Source organism: Helianthus annuus, chromosome 6 (genome assembly GCF_002127325.2).
Source record: "Helianthus annuus cultivar XRQ/B chromosome 6, HanXRQr2.0-SUNRISE, whole genome shotgun sequence".
Classification (NCBI taxonomy): domain Eukaryota; kingdom Viridiplantae; phylum Streptophyta; class Magnoliopsida; order Asterales; family Asteraceae; genus Helianthus; species Helianthus annuus.
In genome coordinates this window covers 7,277,607-7,297,550 of record NC_035438.2, presented here as the reverse complement: position 1 = coordinate 7,297,550, position 19,944 = coordinate 7,277,607, and the positions used below count along the sequence as shown (strand labels likewise).

The following is a 19,944-nucleotide window of genomic DNA, read 5'->3' as shown; positions in this document are numbered from 1 at the left end:
AGTCATCTATACGAGGAAGAGGATAGCGGTTCATCACTGTGACCTTGTTCAGTTCGCGGTAATCAATGCACATCCTGAAAGTGCCATCCTTAGTTTTCACGAATAGTACTGGAGCTCCCCAAGGCGAAGAGCTTGGACGAATAAAGCCCTTATCCAAGAGCTCTTGTAGTTGCTTTGAAAGTTCTTCGAGCTCAGTTGGAGCTAAGCGATACGGTGCGCGAGCTATAGGTGCTGCTCCTGGAGCGAGCTCAATCTGAAATTCGACTTGATGATGAGGCGGTAAACCAGGTAAATCTTCAGGAAGCACCTGAGGAAAGTCGCGTACAACTGGATGGTCTTCCAACTTCTTTTCTTTCGTTGATGCGTCAGTAACGAGAGCCAAAATTGCGGTGTGACCCTTCCACAAACATTTCTGAGCCTTCAAGAAAGAGGTGATGCCAACCACGGCACCACTCTTGTCGCCTTGAACTTCGAGAGGTTCTTGACCAGAATGAGGAATGCGAACAATCTTTTCTTTGCATAGGATTTCTGCTTGCCGTTGCTGCTGGCGATTCTGATTTGCAGGCCGTGGGCTCCTGAATCCTTAGCTTCATGGCCCATCTTGAGACACCTTTGGCAACGTCCCTCGTTGCACTAACCACCGTGGTGTCTGTTGCATTAGTTACACATTGGGTGAATTCCCCGATATCCACCCTGCCCCTGACCACCAGAAGTTGGCTGACTCGGCTCTCGTGATCACTATTCTTGCGCTGCTGCTGTGCTTGAGACCGAACGGTAGCTGAACCCTGGCTGGAATACCCATCCCATTTCCGCTTGTTGTCACTAGGAGTAGCGGGAGTAGCAGAAGTGGTAGCGGTAGTAATAGCGATGATACAACTAGGTAGCCTGTTCTGTTCCACTGCCTGATCCGCAAGGCGATGAGCTAGACGCTGAATGTCTTGGATATTGTCGAGGTTTGCCGATGTAGCATGGCTCTGAATCTCTGAGGCTAGACCCTTGAGGTACAATTCGATACGCTTGCTTGGAGGGTCCACCATGGTTGAACACAAGATGGCCAGTTCGTTCGACCGTTTCGTATAAGCTTCAATTTCTGACCCCGTCATTTTCAAATGGTAAAGCTCCACTTCCAACTTGTGGATGTCATCACGCGAGCAGTATTCCCTTTTTAATGCGTTCTTTGAATTCGTTCCAGGGGGGTGGCGTTAGCAGCTTCCAACCCTAGTATCTGTACTTGCGTGTTCCACCAGGTTAGCGTGATTCCTTCCAAAGTACCAGTGGCGTACTTGACCCTGCGAGCCTCAGGGCATTCACACATCTCGAATACCGACTCGAGCTTCCCAAACCAATGGAGTAGTCCCACTGCTCCTTCTGTGCCACTGAATGTGCTTGGACGACAGTCCATGAAGTTCTTGAATGTGCAGACAGGTTGCTGTGCGTTCTGACCCGTTGCGCGAGAAAGATAGATCAAGGTTAAGCGCGAGAGTTGGGTCACGAGAGTAGGATCTAACATCCTAGGATAGGTTTGGAATAGCAGGTTATACCTCCCGCTTGTGCGGCTGCAAGCGCCGCAGCAACTTGTTCGTTAATGAGAGCCGTCAACTGGGCTTGAGTCATGTTAACACGTCCAAACATGATCGAGTAGTAAAAGTAGCATAAGTGTGCATGGTTCGCGAGTAGTGCGATGACAGAAGAGTGTAAGCGCATAGGTGTTCTCAAGTAACGACGTATAATAAGCAATGTAATCTAGCATAATACGAGCAAAGTTCTATGTAGTTCTAGCATGTAGGCAATAAACATAAACCTTATTAGCTAGTATGTCGAGTCTTGCACGTGGAGCGAAGCGTCGTTGTGGATCGTTGAGAGCACTGTTCTGGTTATAGTCTAGTTTTAATAAAAACGTTTTCCCATATTAAAACCAAGTTCTCTATAACCAATGGCTCTGATACCAATCTGTCACACCCCCAAAATCCACCTGCGGAGTATCACCGCTTGGGAGCGTGACTGACCAGGATCAAGCCACCAATCATATAGAACATTGTATAAAGTAAAAGTGATTGCAACATAAACCAAACCAATTCCATATGAAAGGTGTTTCCAAAACATAAGTAAAATATCATTGTGTAGCGGAAGCGTATTAATAAAAACCCATCGTAAATAAGTATCAAATAATCAAAAGTGTTTAACAGGATAATCACGATCCAAGCCCACAACGACCTGCTCCTCCATGTGCAAGCTCCATATACCTAACGACCTGCAAGGCATGTAACAGAGGATCAACAACTAGTTGAGCGAGTTCACAGAAAGTAAATGTGTAATAGTAAGTTCGTTTGTAACAGGTGGCTCTACTGGGCCGTTAGTACGTTCTATTTGTGGGGGCTTCCCATGTTGTATAACCACTAGACTATTCGTAACCATAAGTATCCTTCACAACCGAGGATAGTAATAAGTATAAGTATCCTTCACATCCGAGGATAGTAATTTAGTATAAGTATCCTTCACAACCGAGGATAGTAGTATGTATAAGTATCCTTCACAACCGAGGATAGTAGTAAGTATAAGTATCCTTCACAACCGAGGATAGTAGTAAGTATAAGTCTACGTAGATTGTAAGTATGTGTCCTGCACAACCGAGGACAGTGAATAGCGTAAGTATGTGTCCTGCACAACCGAGGACAATGGTATGGTAGTCTAGTTTTAGTGTCAGTACGAATCTATTCAACCTTATTCCTTCAATCCCATTCCCAAGCCCTGGGAATCCCATGCCTTAGTAAGAGTGTGAACTCACCTTGGTTTGCTCGGTATGTTATTGCTTCTAGGGTTTATAAATCTCTAAGTCCGATACACACGACCTAGGGTATATTGCACATGAATTCATGATGAGCGTCGATATTCAATTAGGGTTTACAGGTTCTTGATGCTCAACCAGTAAGTTGCAGAATCATATCACACAGTAGTAGTTATAATATCATACAGTACTAAGCAGTATTATTCAGTGACATGCAATGTTTTAACATGCAGTAACAATTAACAGGTAGCAGGCAGCATGTTCACCCTCCAGGGTTTAGACTTAGTGTTAACAGGAAGCTTAGATTACGTATCACCTTCAACTCAGATTGTATATAAACATGAAATCACATCATAAGCATAATCCTTAATATAACAGCTCATCAGGCAATAACATTATGAATTTGGTTGCTCACTGTCACGGCCATACATACAAGTAAACAGTTCGGAGCAATAACAAGTCAATGAGTTCGGACATATAACATTTTAAAGGAAACTCGGACATATACATGATTAAAGTCGGACCAAACAAGTCCCTAAACAAACTCGGACAGGAGGCTTCACATAAAAGTCGGACCAAGGGGTGGGGTTTAAAGCTCGGATCCCCCTTGTTGCAAGCCAAACTCGGACCACCTCCCTAATGCCTTAAACTCGGACCATGCATGATAACTAAACTCGGTCCAGCCATATGAATTAAACTCGGACATCATCAAAGTAAGAAACTCGGACCTATTCAACACATGAAACTCGGACCTCTTGCTTGTTTAAAAACTCGGATACAACTTCTCAAAGAGGTCGGACATTACTTAAACATGCAAAGGTCGGACATGATCCACAAGCACAAAAACTCGGGCATTTACTTCTTTTTAAACTCGGACCAGGTGTGCTATGTATATAAGCTCGGACTTAATGCTTCCTATGAAACTCGGACTATCATGATAAAACTCAGACAACCATCATGCGTGCATTCCAACATTTCACATAATCAATAAGATTAGAACGGTTACGTTCTGATGTTCATACGATCAAACCCTACCTCATACATTCATAGCAGAATCAATTCAACGATTTACATGTTCATCATATCAAGCGGATTGGCATTAGGCAGTCGAATAAACATACAACCATAATCATTACATAATAAATCATGATAAACAGGAATCAATCAAAGCTCAGAACTATCACATAAGAATTAGGGTTTGTATGAAACACAAAATCAAGAATCTATACAATCAACAATCAATTAACAATGATTACACAATTACCTTGAATGATTCTAGAGAAAGAGGAATCAAGTGTGATGATTATCTTGTGCCAATGATGATGGTGATGATGCTTACTAGAGGATTAGAGAGTTACAAGTACGTGTTTTGATTTTGAGAGAATGATTAGTGAAAAGGGGATTAGGGTTAAGTATAATTAAGTTTTCACTAATAACTCTTCACACCCTCAATTATTCTATTTTACAAAGGTACACCATCTCAATCAATTTCACAGTTTCACCACCAGGTTCACATATTTGACAAGTCTATCACAATTAACAAACAACCATGCACAATCACACAATACGATTTATTGCATCAACACGTATATCATTCCATAGCAATCAATTGTGCAAATAATTAACTACACGAACAATGAACGTGCAATAAATGTGAAATGGAAATCTTGGAAATTCGAGTTGTCACACTATCTCCATCTCCAAATGATCAAGAGTTTGTTCACGACTACATGTAAAATTTAAGATTTGGTAAACAAAATTGTAATATGATGACATGGACCCACAAAAAAATGATTTGATGTTATTTCTATAAATTTATTAGGAAATGATTTATCTTTACTAGTTGCGAGCCGTTAGTACAAAACTATACATACGTATAAATGAAAGCAAAATTCACAAAAAAGGCAAAAATTAATCCAAAAAATATTTATTGTTGTTGTTGTTATCATTATTATAAAATAAAATTTATTTCTTTGCTTATTTTTAGGGCTGACAAATCGTGTCTTAGCAGGTTTAACAGGTATCTGATAACGCGAACAACAAAAATTTTAAACATGAATACGACTCGTTTAACTACTTTATATCCAATGTCTATAAGACAGATGTATATTTTATGCAGCTAGTTGGAGAAATAATGGATCCTAACTTTCAAATTTTGATTATTATAAAAAATGTAAAAAATCACATGAAGTACTTTTTGGTTATCGTGTCTTAGCAGGTTACCTACAGGTTACCTATTGCCAGCCCTACTTATTTTTCTTTGAAGCTTTCATTATTGTACGCTTCCTGACCCCTAAAAAGGCAGACACGCTATTTGATAGGTGATATCAACCTCCATACTTCTACGTCCCTCCTATCCCCATTTCCATCTCCATCTCCATGTGATCACAAGTCTATACATGTAAAATATAATGCTTTGGTAAAGTATATAGCATTACCAACTTACAAAATTCATACTATATAAATTTCTCAAAAGATGATTAGTATATGTAAACTTCAAATTGCAAATCGGCAAACTCATCGGCTGACAACAGGCAACAGTCATGGCGGTGGCAGTGGTAGCATAGGGTGGTTTCTGGTGTGAGAGGTTAACTAACTCATGATGGAGGAGGGCAACAAAATATAAACTTATCCACACTTGAATAGTCAGTCTCAAATAGGCCCCTTATTTGTTTAAAGAATTAATTGCTCAGATGGTCCCTGTGGTTTCATGTTTTTTCACGTTTAGTCCCCACCTTTTGGAAATAGCAGGTATGCTCCCTATGGTTTGTCATTTTGTTACTCGGATAGTCCCCTGACATTTACTCAGGGGACTATCCGAGTAACAAAATGACAAACCATAGGGAGCATACCTGCTATTTCCAAACTAACTGACATATACTCAGGGACTATCCGAGTAACAAAATAACAAACCATAGGGAGCATACCTGCAATTTTCAAAAGGTGGGGACTAAATGTGAAAAAACATGAAACCACAGAGACCATCCGGGCAATTAACTCTTTGTTTAAACTATTAACTCCACAAATGAGCTCAAAAACTAAGATATATTACATTACATAAATTCAATTTCTCACTTGTCAATCTATGTTTTAAACAAACTATACAATAACAAATCATGTTTTTCTACTCAACATCCATATATAATAATATATCACACCCTATATTTCGGTCGTTTGGCTTACATGATGGCACATCGACTCTTCTCTTCTGTTGGTGGTGTGGTGCCTTGCTGATACCTATTTGGGTCATTCGGATTGTAAGTGAACTCCGATGTATCAAGCCCGTACTGGGATCATACCAACAAAAATAATTTAGTAGTTGTGTTTTATTTAATAACGGGTCAGAAAAAATGACATTTTTATCATAGTTGTCAATAGCGGCTATAGCGACCGCTATAGCGCGCTATGTAGCGAAGCGACCAAATGTCGCTATTTGGGTCATAGCGACCAATAGCGTGAATAGCGACAGTTAGTTTTTTTTTAAATTTAAATAGCAATTAGATATAGCTATAAAATAGCTGGATTTCTAAGTTTTTGTTAAATATACATGTAAAATAGCATATATACCAAGGTATTTTGATATAATATACATATAAAAAATTTCAAAATTCTTTTTCTAGTGTATCGCTTTATCTAAAATAGCGGTCGCTATTTGTCGCTATTCGCTATGTAGCATATAGGTCCCTTGTCGCTATTTGTCGCTATTCGCTATTAACAACTATGATTTTTATTAAATAGGAAAGAAAAAGGATGAACCTTTTCTCTCATACGTGCACTCCAAGCATCATTTCTGCTGGGACGGCTATCAAGGGGTCCTGTAGTAACAGGAATACCCGTTGCTGGAACTTCTTGTCGTATGATCAAAGGTTGTCTTTGCCGTCTGGGACCATTAATGTACTCGTCATCACTATCATATTCCGCTGGTGCGTTTGCAGCGCGTACCATTAACGCTAACAAAAATACCAGAGCCTGCATATCCACAAGTAATCATTGTCGATTATTAATCATTTACTGTTGTCTATAATATTCGTTAAGTTTCCTTACCTGTAATATAACAACTCCAAGTGCAACCCATTTACAGATATTCCAGTTCTTCCTTAGGAAATGATATATTGTGTCGAATTCTCCGGTTTTGTCTATAGGGATATCCTGAAAAAATGTTTACATTTGATTAGACGATGCATCCGAAACATGTCGGAAATGAAGGTGTAACTCAGAGAACTCACTGATCGCCAGCTTTTGTCGAAGAAGATGAAAGCAGCACATCCCACTTCGACTAAGATTAATAATATCAAAAGTACAGAGTACTACAGGTTCTTAAGGAGTCCAACAAACACAAAAAGAAAAAATAATAATAATAGCAATTTTACTTAAAAAGACGAGTAAATAACAAAAATTGTCCTTTATGTATGTCACTTATTGCAAACCGTGTTCTTTATCTTCAATAATTACAGAAAATGTACTCGATGTTTGCAAACCCTTGCAAGTTATGTCCTTTAGCCCTAACTCAATTATTTTTTATGGTTAAATCTGACCAAATGGACCCCACATGAGGGTATTTTGGTCATTTTACTTTCACGTGGGGTCCATTTGGTCAGGTTTAACCACAAAAATACCCTCATATGGGGGTCCACTTGGTCAGATTTAACTACAAAAATTAACTGAGTTAGGGCTAAAGGACATAACTTGCAAAGGTATGCAAACATCGAGTACGTTTTCTGTAATTATTGAAGATAAAGGACACAGTTTGCAATAATTGACATACATAAAGGACGATTTTTGTAATTTACTCTAAAAAGACAAATGCATTACATTTTAATGATCCTGCAACGAGGAAACCAATACTCGGCCTTTGCGTATAGAAATGTAAACGGTTTATAAAAACTAGGATACACAGGTTAGGCAACATCCGTTGCGCGTTGCTACACTGATGCACCCGCAACAAGATATGACGAAGAGGATTGCACCAACGCCGATAAAAAGATAAATGAACCTGCACCCAACAACAGCATTGGTTACTAATTGAATAGTTCATGTGGGTCAACGGGATTGGGGGGAAGCTATGAAAGTTTAAGTAGGAACGTTCAACTGACAGTGAGCTCATAATACTAAAGGTCTCAGTTACGCATTTCCGTAACACCTGGACCCTGCAAATTTATAGCCTACAAAATAACTATATCATGTTCTCAGTTAGTTATTTCTGGAAATTCTATAGCTCTGAAGATAATATGCAGAAAACTACTTGTTATTGTTTTAAAATGCATTTAGGGTGTAAACAAGCCCAGAGGCTCAAGAGCTACTCGTGATCGGCTTGGTTACAAGCTCGAACGAGCCGAGCCCGAGTCTGAGCCTGATATACAACTCGTTTGGTTATCAAGCCCGAGCTCGAGCCTGAAATTCAAAGCTCGTTTAGGCTTTTTATATATAATATAATAATGATAATGATAATTATAACCCAATTCTAAAAAGCCCAAGTCGGTTTCAACGTAGGCCCATAGGATACTTTGTAATAGACTAATAGTAAACGATATCGAAGCGAGCTCCAGCTGAGCTTTTAGCTCGTTTGAGATTGTTCTCAAAATAGCTCGAGCGGAGTCGAGCCGAGCTCGAGCTTTGGGTTTTACTCGCGAGCTGCGCTCGAGCTTATATAAGTAGACTCAAACCGAGCCGAGCTCGAGCTTCTGAAAAACATGACGAGCCGAGCTCGGGTAGTGGAAGGCTTGGGCTCTGCCCAGCTTGTTTACACCAATTACTGGCAAACAAACAATATGTGTGTTGTCTAAATGCGGACAAAATGCCAATGCAGAGCATATGCATATGGATGTAATACAAACAGTGTCTCAGGAAACAAACTGGGGAAATATGGATACGATAGCTGAGATGGGTGGTGTTTGTTCATGCGAGAAAAATCAACAAGGCACTAACTGGTGTAAACCCATTTTGTCAGAAGCCCTTCGGGCGTGTGGCTAGGCCCTTAGATGAGACGCAGGGAAAACGCCTTGCAGAATTCTGTAAACTCTAGCAGAATTCTGCAAATTCTGGGAAACTGGTCTGAAACACGCCTAAACTACCCCTAAACAAGCCTAAACTACCCCTAAACAAGCCTAAAACATGTCTAAAACCCCGAAAATTGGTTGCGACTAGCTTATCTTAGGCCCTCGCTTAATAATCGCCTTGCACCTAGGCTCAAGGCTCACCCTTTGCGCCTTGAGTACGCCTGGTGCCGTTGACAACTATGATGTAAACAAGTAGATCCGTGAGTTCAACTTATTTAACTAAGAGAGCTCGAACTCAATCTCAGCTCATGTCTTGTTTAGCACGATGATAGAGCCCGTAATTAAGATAAATAAAAATGGAATTAAAGGTAGATAGTCGGCCCAATCTAGGAGGGGCTAGTCTCCTAACATAAGGTAGATGAGGCAAGTTACCAAGCAGTAGGCAAGTGATCGTAAAAGTCGTTGCTAGACAATGACACAGCCATTAGCATAGGACGTCCAAATTGTGTCATTTCTTCGTTTGGTCGTACAATATCGGCATCATCAGTTGCGTTTTTGTACATAACAAACAAGTATATCCCATAGCCCACCATCGCTAAACCCGAAAGAGTCAATAAGAAGTTTAGTAGCTTCAACAGGCATTCCAAAAACCCCTTACAAGCCATCCTTGTATTATTTCCCCCTGAGGTAGCTCAAACTGCAAATGTCACATAACAAGAAAATAGGTTAGATGCTACAAGAATGAAGATACTAGAATTACTTTTACTATGATAAAAATACATCACTAATTGCAAATTTGACAAACACCAACACTACAAAATCTATTTAATGATCGAGTTGCAAACACACACACACAAATAAACTACATACAGTAAAGAACACCCTACGTGGTTCGGTGTTAGGTCTAAGCTGACTTACGTCCACTGGCTGCAACCAGGATTGTCGTGAAGTGACATTACAAGTACAAGATTATTTATTTATACTTACTTATCGGGCTGCAAACGAACCAAACGTTCAGCAAACAGTTCGAGAACCGTTCAGCGGGAAGTTCGTTTGTGTTCGTTCATTTATTAAACAAACGAACACGGACAAGAAATTTTGTTCGTTTAGTTAAATGAACGAACATGAACTGAGGCTGTGTTTGTTCATTTATGTTCGTGAACGTGTTCGTGTATGTTCGATAGTTCATTAGTGTTTTTAGTTTTTATATTTTATTTACATACTTCAAAATTTCGACAAATAAAAAATTTAATAAGTGTCAGTGTATTATATATTATGTTCATGAACGCTTGTTTGTGTTCGTTTGTTTCCATATGTGTCATGAACATTAGTTTGTGTTAACCAACGTTTGTTTTCGTTCGTCACCTAAAATTAACAAACAAACGCAAACACTACCTTAACAAAGGAAGACAAACATAAAATCACGTTTGGCAAGTGTTCATGATGAAAAGTTTGTGAACACGTATATTTCTTAACAAACAGAACACAAAAATCCAATTTTAACAAAACAAAATCAACAAAAAATAAATAAATAAATTGTTGTTCATCAGTTGACTTTAGTATGTTAATAAAATCGAATTAAACTCTTCATGTTGCTATGATTATCATGAATCTATATTCAATTGGTGACTTTTTTTCGATTAATTGAAGGAAAACGCAATGAAATTAAGCTCTAACCGTGTTTGAATTCTTGTTTATGAGGAGATTAGAGGTACTTACTTACACAGGTAGGAATGAATGATATGATAATGGCGAAAATTCAGAATTTGGTTCAGCCCTATTTGTATTTATTATCCGAATTGGGAAATTATTAAATGGGATAATGACACCGCCAAAATGAAACTCACAACTTATGTTACATTTATAGTCCTTTGATTATTTGCTCACATCAAAGTTTTTATGTCCACTTTATTTTTGTTGCATGTTTGGCACAAAACCAAAAGAGTAGTGCTTTGTCACATCAGTCGCTTATTTGTCAGTGTAATATGGTACGACGGGCATGTATAAACATTATGCCATGTACGGTGAGTCAGTATAACACCCATATGGCGTTGTATAACTCCTCATATGGCTTGTATGATATGTCGGTAGTGTGCAATTAATATGTTAGTGGTGTGCATATAGTCTGACCTAATCGAAAGTTTCTCAACTTTTTAAGCTTGAGTTTGATTTACTTAATAACTGGTTGAGCGATACTAGTAAATGTATTCAAGTATGATGATATTACATAGTTTGTCTCTTATTACATTACAACGCGTATCGGTTTGATCACTTGTGTATGGCATTAGAACTAGTTTAAGACTATATGTTATGGGGGCTTTATTGGGGCTTCAAGCCTTCAAGGGGACAAAAAGTGGTGCCACATAGACGCCACATAAGCAACCATCGTTCAACTTCTTTGAATAGCGCCCCATGTGGTTACCACACCCCCTTCTTCTCTCCCTCTTGCAGCCTTCATTTTCCAGCAACCAACATCACAAACTTCTCGCCCCATGCCCACAAGTCTGGCTGCAGAGACGCCCCGCGCCACTCCAGTGTGGCAAGGCTTCCACACCCACAACGGTATGCAGTTTGGTTACTTTTCTGTAGATATGTGAGATTTCATTAGGAAAGCATGCAACATTATCTTTTGGCTTGATCCATCATGTTAATGGCTCAAAATGAGCAACAAGTGCTCGGAAAGAAGCTCGTCATAATTGAAGTGAGCTCAAACATACACCTCAATGGTGTTTTTGTGGCCAAAAAGAAACTAGGCAAAGCTTTAACTTTATCGTCTGACTGCGAGGTTCTTGTTTTCTCCATTCCACAGAAATATGTGTCAACCCAACCACGACTGCCACAATCGTCGGTACGATCACAACATTCCAACTTATTTTCAAACCAAACATGATTATTTTGAGAGCTAAACATGTCCCTTATTATTTATTAACAATAACAATGCAACCGTTCTTCATAACTTGTAAATCTTATACATGACTTATGACTTACATAATAATATAACAGGTTTTTTCTTCGGTTGTTGTATCTCTCTAAGACCACTGAGTTTTGTAACTTAACTTATCCTTTTATACAATTAAAACAAGTTCAGGCCTTTTGTCCCACTTGTAAAGACAATAAAAAACGAGACACAAAAAGTGAAAGCCGATTTCAACTCAACCAAGAGCATTTCCATGAAATACGCAGCCAAAACGGCAAAAATGACCAACCCAATCAGGTTATAAGTAAGCATCAACGTAACACAAGGCCCACTTATCCCGAAAATAATCTATTTCAAAACCAAAAACGAACGCCAGCTCCAGTTTTGTTTGTGTCTATAGGTATTCTCGAAGCTCATGTAAAGATGCTACTTACAGAGCTGTCATCATGAACACGCCAAATGGTCTCCCCCAAAAGATTTGCTACTGACAGAACAGTTAGCTGTGGGAAGTAATGCTGTTCCTTTAACGGGATCGTGTTTGTAACAATCACTTCTTGGAACAAACCGCTCGACAACCTCTCAATCGCAGGGGGACTGTAATCATAAAGATTCAAATATATTATTCAACTTTAATAAAAAGTTGCAAATAAAATAAAATAACATATGATTCACCTGAATACACCATGAGTGCAACAAGCATAGACTTCCCTAGCTCCCTCTTCATGAAGCAGAGCTGCACCTTTAGATATAGTTCCTGAAAAATAACATACAATATAAAAAACTGTTATACAAGATACAAGTGATACATATATACATATATATATATATATATATATATATATATATATATATATATATATATATATATATATATATATTACATATTAGATGACTCACCAGCAGTATCAATCATATCATCCAACATCACAGCGACCTTTCCTTTGACATCACCGATCAGATTCATTACCTGAAATTATATGTTCATTGGATAAATCATAACAGATGATAGATAGTTAGATAAAGATTTAAGAGTAAAATGCCATTTTTGCCCCTTAGGTTTGGCCAGTTTAGCAACTTTCATCCAAGGGTTTGTTATTCTGCATCTGGATCCAAATGGCAATTCAGGGGACGAAAATGGCATTTTACTCAAGATTGAATATATGTGGTCGTAGATTATAACTACCTCAGCTACGTTGTGTCCATGGCGTCTTTTGTCAACAATGGCCAAAGGGGCATCGGATAACTTTTTGGCAAAAGCGCGCGCTCTAGCAACTCCACCGACATCAGGCGACACCACTACCAAATCATTGGAGCAAATTGACTTGCTGGCAAGGTAATCGAGAATAACAGGCTTGTGGAACAAAATAAACGGGTCGTTATCAGCAAATAAGTTGAACAAGTTTCTAAACATACGAAGAAGTTGAATATTACCTGACAGTACACATGGTCCACTGGAATATCGAAGTAACCCATTGATTGCCCGGAATGAAGATCACAAGCAAGAACACGATCTGCACCTGCTTCGGTTATAAGGTTTGCTACGAGTTTGGCGGCAATAGATTCACGCCCTTGTGTCTGAATCAATCGAAAACATGTCAGCAAAACATAAATACATATATATACGTGGATTTGTAATTTTGTATACTATTAAAGGAAAATTGGGTTCACTTTTCTATCGGCTCTAGCGTAGCCGAAGTAAGGGATGACGGCTGTGATGTTTTTGGCTGATGCTCTTCGGCACGCATCGATCATCACTAGAAGCTCCATCAGATTTTCGTTAGCAGGAGGGCTGGTAGGCTGCACAAGATACACGTCACACCCTCGCACGCTCTCTTGCAGCTGAACGTAAATTTCACCATCTGCAAACCGTTTTATTTTGATCATTCCAAGATCAAGACCCATGTACCTCGCAATTTCCTAAAACGAAATAGAAACATGAGAAAATATAACAGACTTAAGCAAAAACAAATCAAGGAACATGTCATGTGTCATGATATCTTTGGGCTTCTTTGATGGTTACATAGCCTGCAATGTCACATGTAACATGACACTTCATGGCTAATTTAGTATTTTATTGTCACATTTTGAGTAGCCATACCATTAAATCATGGAAATTAGCATATATCCGTATGTATACGCGTGTATGTGTCAAAATGAATAAAAATGTAGAATACCTGAGAAAGTTCAGAATTTGCAGTGCCAGAGAAAATCTTAAGCCTTCCATTAATAACAGTATTGTTCATGCGTCCTGCTTGCATGAAGTTCGGCAGCACCCCGTCGTTAATAATCGGTACCAACGGCTTCCCGCTCAACGATTTGCTAATCTCACACCTCTATAACATACAAAAAAATCTCAATCAATCTCTTAACCTCATACACCACATTATTCCAAATACAAAACATATCACCTCTACATTTCTAACAAACAACACGCAAACCTCAAAGTATATTAATGATTTGATATTAGTAAGGATTATCTGTTACACAGTGCAAGGTATCTATAGGCCCTGTCCTTCATCAATCATCATATATACATTCAATATTATTGCAAAACAATCTGAAGAACAAATCAAACAGGTGGAGCTTTAATCTCGATTATTTCAAATCCCAGCGGTTCACTAATTTTCACGAAAAAAAATTGAAAATTCTAAACAATAATTTGACATAACAAGTTGTTCTTAACTGTTGTGTTAGTAAAAGCCTTTGTTTGGGCTTGAGTGATCGACAAAGAGAACAAAAGAGAAGGTGCCGGTTTCATTAAACTTGATTTAAGCTCATATCTGTTTCTTGTTGACTATGTAATAAACATAGTTATTAAAGGCACTAGGCGCACTCAAGGTGCATAGTCCTCGCCTGGGGCCTAGGCGCAAAAAAAGCGAGGGCCTGTGAAAAGTAAAGCGCTCAATGAAAAAAAATTAAAAATATTTTATGTATTAGAAAATTAACATTATTCTTCAAATAAAATAAACTAAAGATATTATATATTATTTACTATCATCTATTTAGTACCGAAAGTTATAAAATATTAGTATAGAAAAGTAGTTTTCATTAGATAAAACTAGTAATCTAGGTGGAATTTTGTCGGAATTTAGAGAATTTGGCCGGAAATTCTCCGGATCTAGGAGTCTCGTCGGAATCTGCGCCTAAACCATCACCTGAAGACTTAAAGTGCAATTGCCTTGACTTAAGGCGCAATTGTCTCGCCTCGCCTGGAAATCGGGCCGAGGCGCAAAAGGCGATGGCTTTTAACAACTATGGTAATAAACCGTATTCTAGTCTTATACATACTCATGATATAACTGAATTCTTTGAGCATCTAATAAAAGATAAACCTTAGTTGCAAACCCGTAGGCAGGCATAAGCCACCTTGACCGAACCACGTTATATTATCATGTTCATTATTTTTCTGCAATTGTGTATGTTTGCTTGTTTCCTCAATATGATATTCAGTCAATACACAACAAATCATAAAAAATAATAATTTAAATATAAATAAAACAAAAAAAAAAATGCATCATTTCCGTTACCACTCGAATAAGTCCCAAATCATCAAACCTAAACGAGAATAAACAAGCAACACATGAACAAAAACAAATTGCAATAATCAACAAAGCAAAGCAAAACACAAACGTCACTACAACAACACTCCATTTATATTCATCATTTACTCCGAGAAAACAGGAATTCAATTTAAAAATAAATAAATAAATAAGAGAAAAGTAAGTAAAGTTACGATGGTGTTATGAGATGCAGGGATACGTGAGTAATGGTGGATGAATCGACGGCTGAAGGAGCGCGGGTAGAGAAGTGATGACGACGAAGAAGTGGAGCATGACGACGGAGATGACGGCAGCAGAGACGCCATTGATGCTGCGTGAAACGGAGGTTAGGGTTTTGAATAACGACTGGTTAATGAAATGAAATGCAATATTATTTTGTATGGTGATACTTTGTTCTGAAACTGCCTGCTTGTGATCTGTTGTTATATATATGTAGTCGCAGGTGGCATTTTGAAACGACGTCGCTTTAGGGATTAAAAGGCCAAAAGGCATAATAAAAGTTAGCAAACCTCAACCAACCATTGGTTAATGGTTATATATATTTTTTTTAACGCACGAATCAAATTATCTATATATTAATTCATAACATTATCTATTCAAGGATTAGAATGAATAATGATATTTTTATCTTTTTTTTTTTGTATTTTTCTTTTTGCAAATATAAAGATTTTTATTTTGTAATAAAATTTTGGTCCTTTTACTATTTGTCACAAAAGTTAAATGAGTGTTTTTTTGTTAGTTTTGTTTTATGTTTTTCTTGAATTTGTTCATCATTCGGTTGCTACTTAGCATGGTTTTTAGCAGTCACATTTGGTTCTTCAAGTTTTTTATCCTCTCAACTTTTTAACACATGTCGGTATAAATTCGACTTCGTAACATGAGCCATTTGATGTTAGACAATTCGTGTTTTTATTTTATGCTTTTTCCCAGTTTTGGTCGTCGTTTGGTTGCTGCTTAGCATGGTTTTACTTCCTCACTGCAAAGTTGGTAGCATGGTTTTACACCCCCTCACTACAACGCGCGTGCGCACGCGGGGGGGGGGGGCAACGACTAGTTATTAACCATCAACAGTTACTTTAAAACACACGTCAAAACATTTTTAGTAACATAGTTATCATAATTAATACACGAATCAAAATTTTTTTTTGAAAGGTGAACTTCTTAATGGTGACCATTGTCACATCCGCAAATCGCGGACCCTCGCCAAGAACGTGGGCCCAGATAGCAAGGCCAGCGCTGGGTTAGCCAGTCTTGGGTCGAAGGCTTTCCTCCGGAAACCGTACTGCCTCTACACGAGTTGCCTCGCTAGAGTAACAGCCGGATGAAAACCGGAGTGACGCTCAGGATCAAACCCTCCTCGGTAGGTTTTTCACCATCATTGCGCACGGGTGTCCTACCCCCTTTCGCCACAAGCGGGATTCGAACCGGTGACCTCTAGGAGGACAAACTGGCCCCCAACCACTGGTTACTTTAAAACACACGTCAAAAACATTTTTAGTAACGTAGTTATCATAATAATTTATTAAAACACACGTCAAAACATTTTTAGTAACATAGTTATCATAATTAATTCAAGAATCAAATTATTAATTATTGAAATAATAACGGTTACTTTAAAACACACGTCAAAAACATTTTTAGTAACGTAGTTATCATAATAATTTGTTAAAACACACGTCAAAAACATTTTTAGTAACATAGTTATCATAATAATTTGTATATGTACAATAGGAGATATGATTTTGTTTATTTTGTATATGATATGAGTCATTGATTCCCCACTTGAAGGTGGAAAATACCAAATTGAGGATGAGATTTGTTTGTGGATAGAATTTGTTGTGCCTTGCAATTTATCTTTTATAAAGGTTACTTTTTAAATTTTTAAATGTTTTTAGTTTTAATGTTATAGTCTTTGTATATAGTGGTATTTTATTTTGTGGGAACTAGAAAGTGCATGTTAAATAATATGCATAGATTTCAATGTGATAGTGGTGGGGTGGTTGGAGGAAAAAAATTGATGTTTCTTGTGATCCAGGTTTGACTTTCACTCTTCCTATTATTCTCTGTAGCATCCAGGTGAAGGGCGGATACGGGTGGTGCCGGTTCGTCTTGGATGAGAGGCGAGGTTTTACCGATTATTCCACTGTCATGCCTTCGGGCGGGTGGATGTCGGGTTTCCGCGCATCTGGGAGAGCCAAGGGGCTGGCGGAGGTCGAGTAGTCGACTTTGGCTACAGTGCCCGGTGTCACCGTGGTTGGCACGTCGTTCTTTGCCGTTAAAAAAAAATAATATGCATAGACAAATGGTTTCTTCTACTAGTGTGATGGCAGGTGTTTAATTTTGTTAAAGTAGTTCGTGAATTATAAGAGTAGATTTTAGAAAATGTATGTATTCGTCGTTAAAAGAAACAATATGTATGGAAAAAAATTAAATCTAAAGATTATAACTTTCTATACTTTAACCTTTTGTTAATATTTAAATAAAGAATACTTATTATATCAATTTAAATATATTTAATATATCTAATACTTTTAAAAAATATATAATATAATCCAGAATTTTATGTTTTTGGTAATTCGATACGAGTATTATACTTTGCTTAGAAAGCGTAACTATGAAAACATTTTAAAAATATTATTGATTATCAGAATTCATCAAACCACATTATAAGGACGTCAAAACAAAACAAAAGACAACGCCACAGGCAAAATAATGGTTTGTGCGTCAAAATCATCACAATAGTGCGTCAAACTTTGTAATTTTAATAGATTGTTGTAATGACTTTTGACACACATGTTTATAACGGCGAGTCAAACATTATAATCAGTGCATCAAATTTTGCCGATTTGGTGCATTGTTGTAACATGTTCTCACACAAGTTTATACCAGTGTGTTAAGACTTCGCAAAAACTGATTCGCCACATAATGAGTTTTGATGTAGAAGTATATTACAGTGGGTCAAACACTTACGCGTTTGATCATTGTTGTAACTTGTTTTAACGCACACGTTTGATTCACTATTGTAATTATTTCGGTACACAAGTATATAATGATGCATCAAACACATTATATTATAACAGTGGCAACCGAAAAACGCTTTGTTGCTTTCCATTATGATACATGTTAAGCGCCTTTTATTCATTTGATTAAGCAGCTAATTGCAAAAATAGTGAAATTTCCAAAACAAAACTTACTGAGCGGTGTAGCTCGTGTCTTGCAAAATACTATTTACAGCTAAAAAAATACTAAGGACGATTGTTGGTCTTCACGTCTAGGGTTGTACATGGTAAAAAACTGGGCCAGACCGAGTCGAGGCAGATGACCAAACAGAAGCATAGCATTAGAACGAACATTAGACCGCTTAAGAGGCAGTTGCTATTTTAAGTTCGATCAAAATCAGTTGGTTTACTTCGATGCAGGTTTAATTCTTATTAAGAAACCATCAATAAGCATGAAAAATTATATACAATAAACACCTAATAACAAAAAGCTCAATCATCATAAGATATATGAAAACAAACATGTATTCTAATTTCTAAACCTCATTGCGACGACGATGCAGCCTTGATCGCTTTCTGCAGTTCATTCTCCACATCACACGAACCGGCATTCTGCTTCGTTTCTTTCTGCGCATTTGCCTTCTTCGCCCTCCACTGCTCAAACCCGTCCGAATTTTCAACCGCCGCCTTCTTGCTCTTCCCACTACCCGCATTGTATCCATTATGATTTCTTAACGGCTGCAGCGACTTAACATCCTCCAACGTACGTCTCATCTCTCGGTTATCCCTCCGTAAATCACTCAACTCTCTACTCATCCAAGAACACATACCCTTCAACATCTCAAACTCCCCCTCAATCCCCATCTTTTGATCCACATTTTCTTCCTTCACATCATCAAATTCAACCCTCTCAACCTTAATCTTATTCACCCGTAAATACGGCAAATATGACAATTGCTTATCGTCGTTTGGAACGCTCACACCCCATCGTAAATTCACCTTAACCCGTTTAGTTACGGGCAATTCGGTATCCGCCGACACCAAAAAACCCGACAAGATCGAATCTTTTCCGCCCGATTCCACCGTCAAATCTTTCCATATGTTCGGCCGATCCAACGGCACAAATCCATACGAATTTGCATTCTCACCATTCCCACCATTGATCTTCTTCTTAGTGTTGGAAACAGTGGAGGTAATCGATTTACGAAGCGAGAATGAGCCCAACTGGGGTTTGAATTGGAGAACGAAATTAGGGTTAGGGTTAGGGTTTTGAGGGGAAAAGGAGAAATTGGCGGAGATGATTAGGGGGGAATTGTTGGGGGAGCCGAAAAGACTGATGCCTGATTTGAGAGTGAGTGTGAAAGGTGCTGCCGTGGTGGTGGCGGTGGTGGGGGTGGTTGTGGAGGTGGGGGTGGTGTAGGAGAGTTTGAGGGAGGGGCCGGAGGGGAAGTGGGTGCGGAGGGAGAGGGAGAGGGTGTCGGAGGACGGAGAGGGGTGGTGGTGGGTGGCGGAGAAGCCGGAGAGGAAGGGGATTCCGAAGACGGCGATGGGGATTTTGGCTTTGAAGTGGATAGGGTTATGGGTTTGGGTTTGATCTTCGAGTTTTAGAGATACTTTCATGGTGGTTACAAGATCAAGATTGAAGAAAGATCCACCTTTGATGTTCAACAAAGTTTGGTGCTTTTTG

The 19,944-nt window shown here is 38.5% G+C and overlaps 3 protein-coding genes across 5 annotated transcripts; all 3 read right to left on the bottom strand.

Moving 5' to 3' along the window:
• Nucleotides 1–5,811: 5,811 nt before the first annotated feature.
• Nucleotides 5,812–10,614, bottom strand: LOC110864531 (tobamovirus multiplication protein 2A). Of its 3 annotated transcripts, none has more exons than XM_022113621.2 (7): nt 10,497–10,614; nt 9,214–9,478; nt 7,679–7,778; nt 7,012–7,092; nt 6,830–6,934; nt 6,542–6,754; nt 5,812–6,072 (listed from the first exon to the last, which is right to left on the bottom strand). In XM_022113621.2, the coding sequence occupies exons 2-7, from the start codon at nt 9,444–9,446 to the stop codon at nt 5,965–5,967; spliced, it is 840 nt and encodes a 279-aa protein (XP_021969313.1). In that variant the 5' UTR covers nt 9,447–9,478; nt 10,497–10,614; the 3' UTR covers nt 5,812–5,964. The 3 variants fall into 3 exon arrangements, with proteins under 3 accessions (XP_021969313.1, XP_021969312.1, XP_021969315.1); XM_022113620.2 differs by having other exon boundaries at nt 10,501–10,600; XM_022113623.2 differs by having other exon boundaries at nt 10,505–10,582.
• Nucleotides 10,615–11,903: 1,289 nt separating this feature from the next.
• On the bottom strand, nt 11,904–15,663 carry LOC110864530 (ribose-phosphate pyrophosphokinase 1). Its single transcript, XM_022113619.2, has 8 exons — nt 15,432–15,663; nt 13,873–14,031; nt 13,367–13,615; nt 13,130–13,273; nt 12,882–13,049; nt 12,596–12,665; nt 12,371–12,452; nt 11,904–12,292 (listed from the first exon to the last, which is right to left on the bottom strand). The coding sequence occupies exons 1-8, from the start codon at nt 15,561–15,563 to the stop codon at nt 12,112–12,114; spliced, it is 1,185 nt and encodes a 394-aa protein (XP_021969311.1). The 5' UTR covers nt 15,564–15,663; the 3' UTR covers nt 11,904–12,111.
• Nucleotides 15,664–18,800: 3,137 nt separating this feature from the next.
• LOC110944323 lies at nt 18,801–19,877 on the bottom strand. Its single transcript, XM_022185984.1, has one exon. It carries the CDS (start codon nt 19,875–19,877, stop codon nt 18,801–18,803), a length of 1,077 nt encoding a protein of 358 aa, XP_022041676.1.
• Between the last annotated feature and the right edge of the window lie 67 nt (nt 19,878–19,944).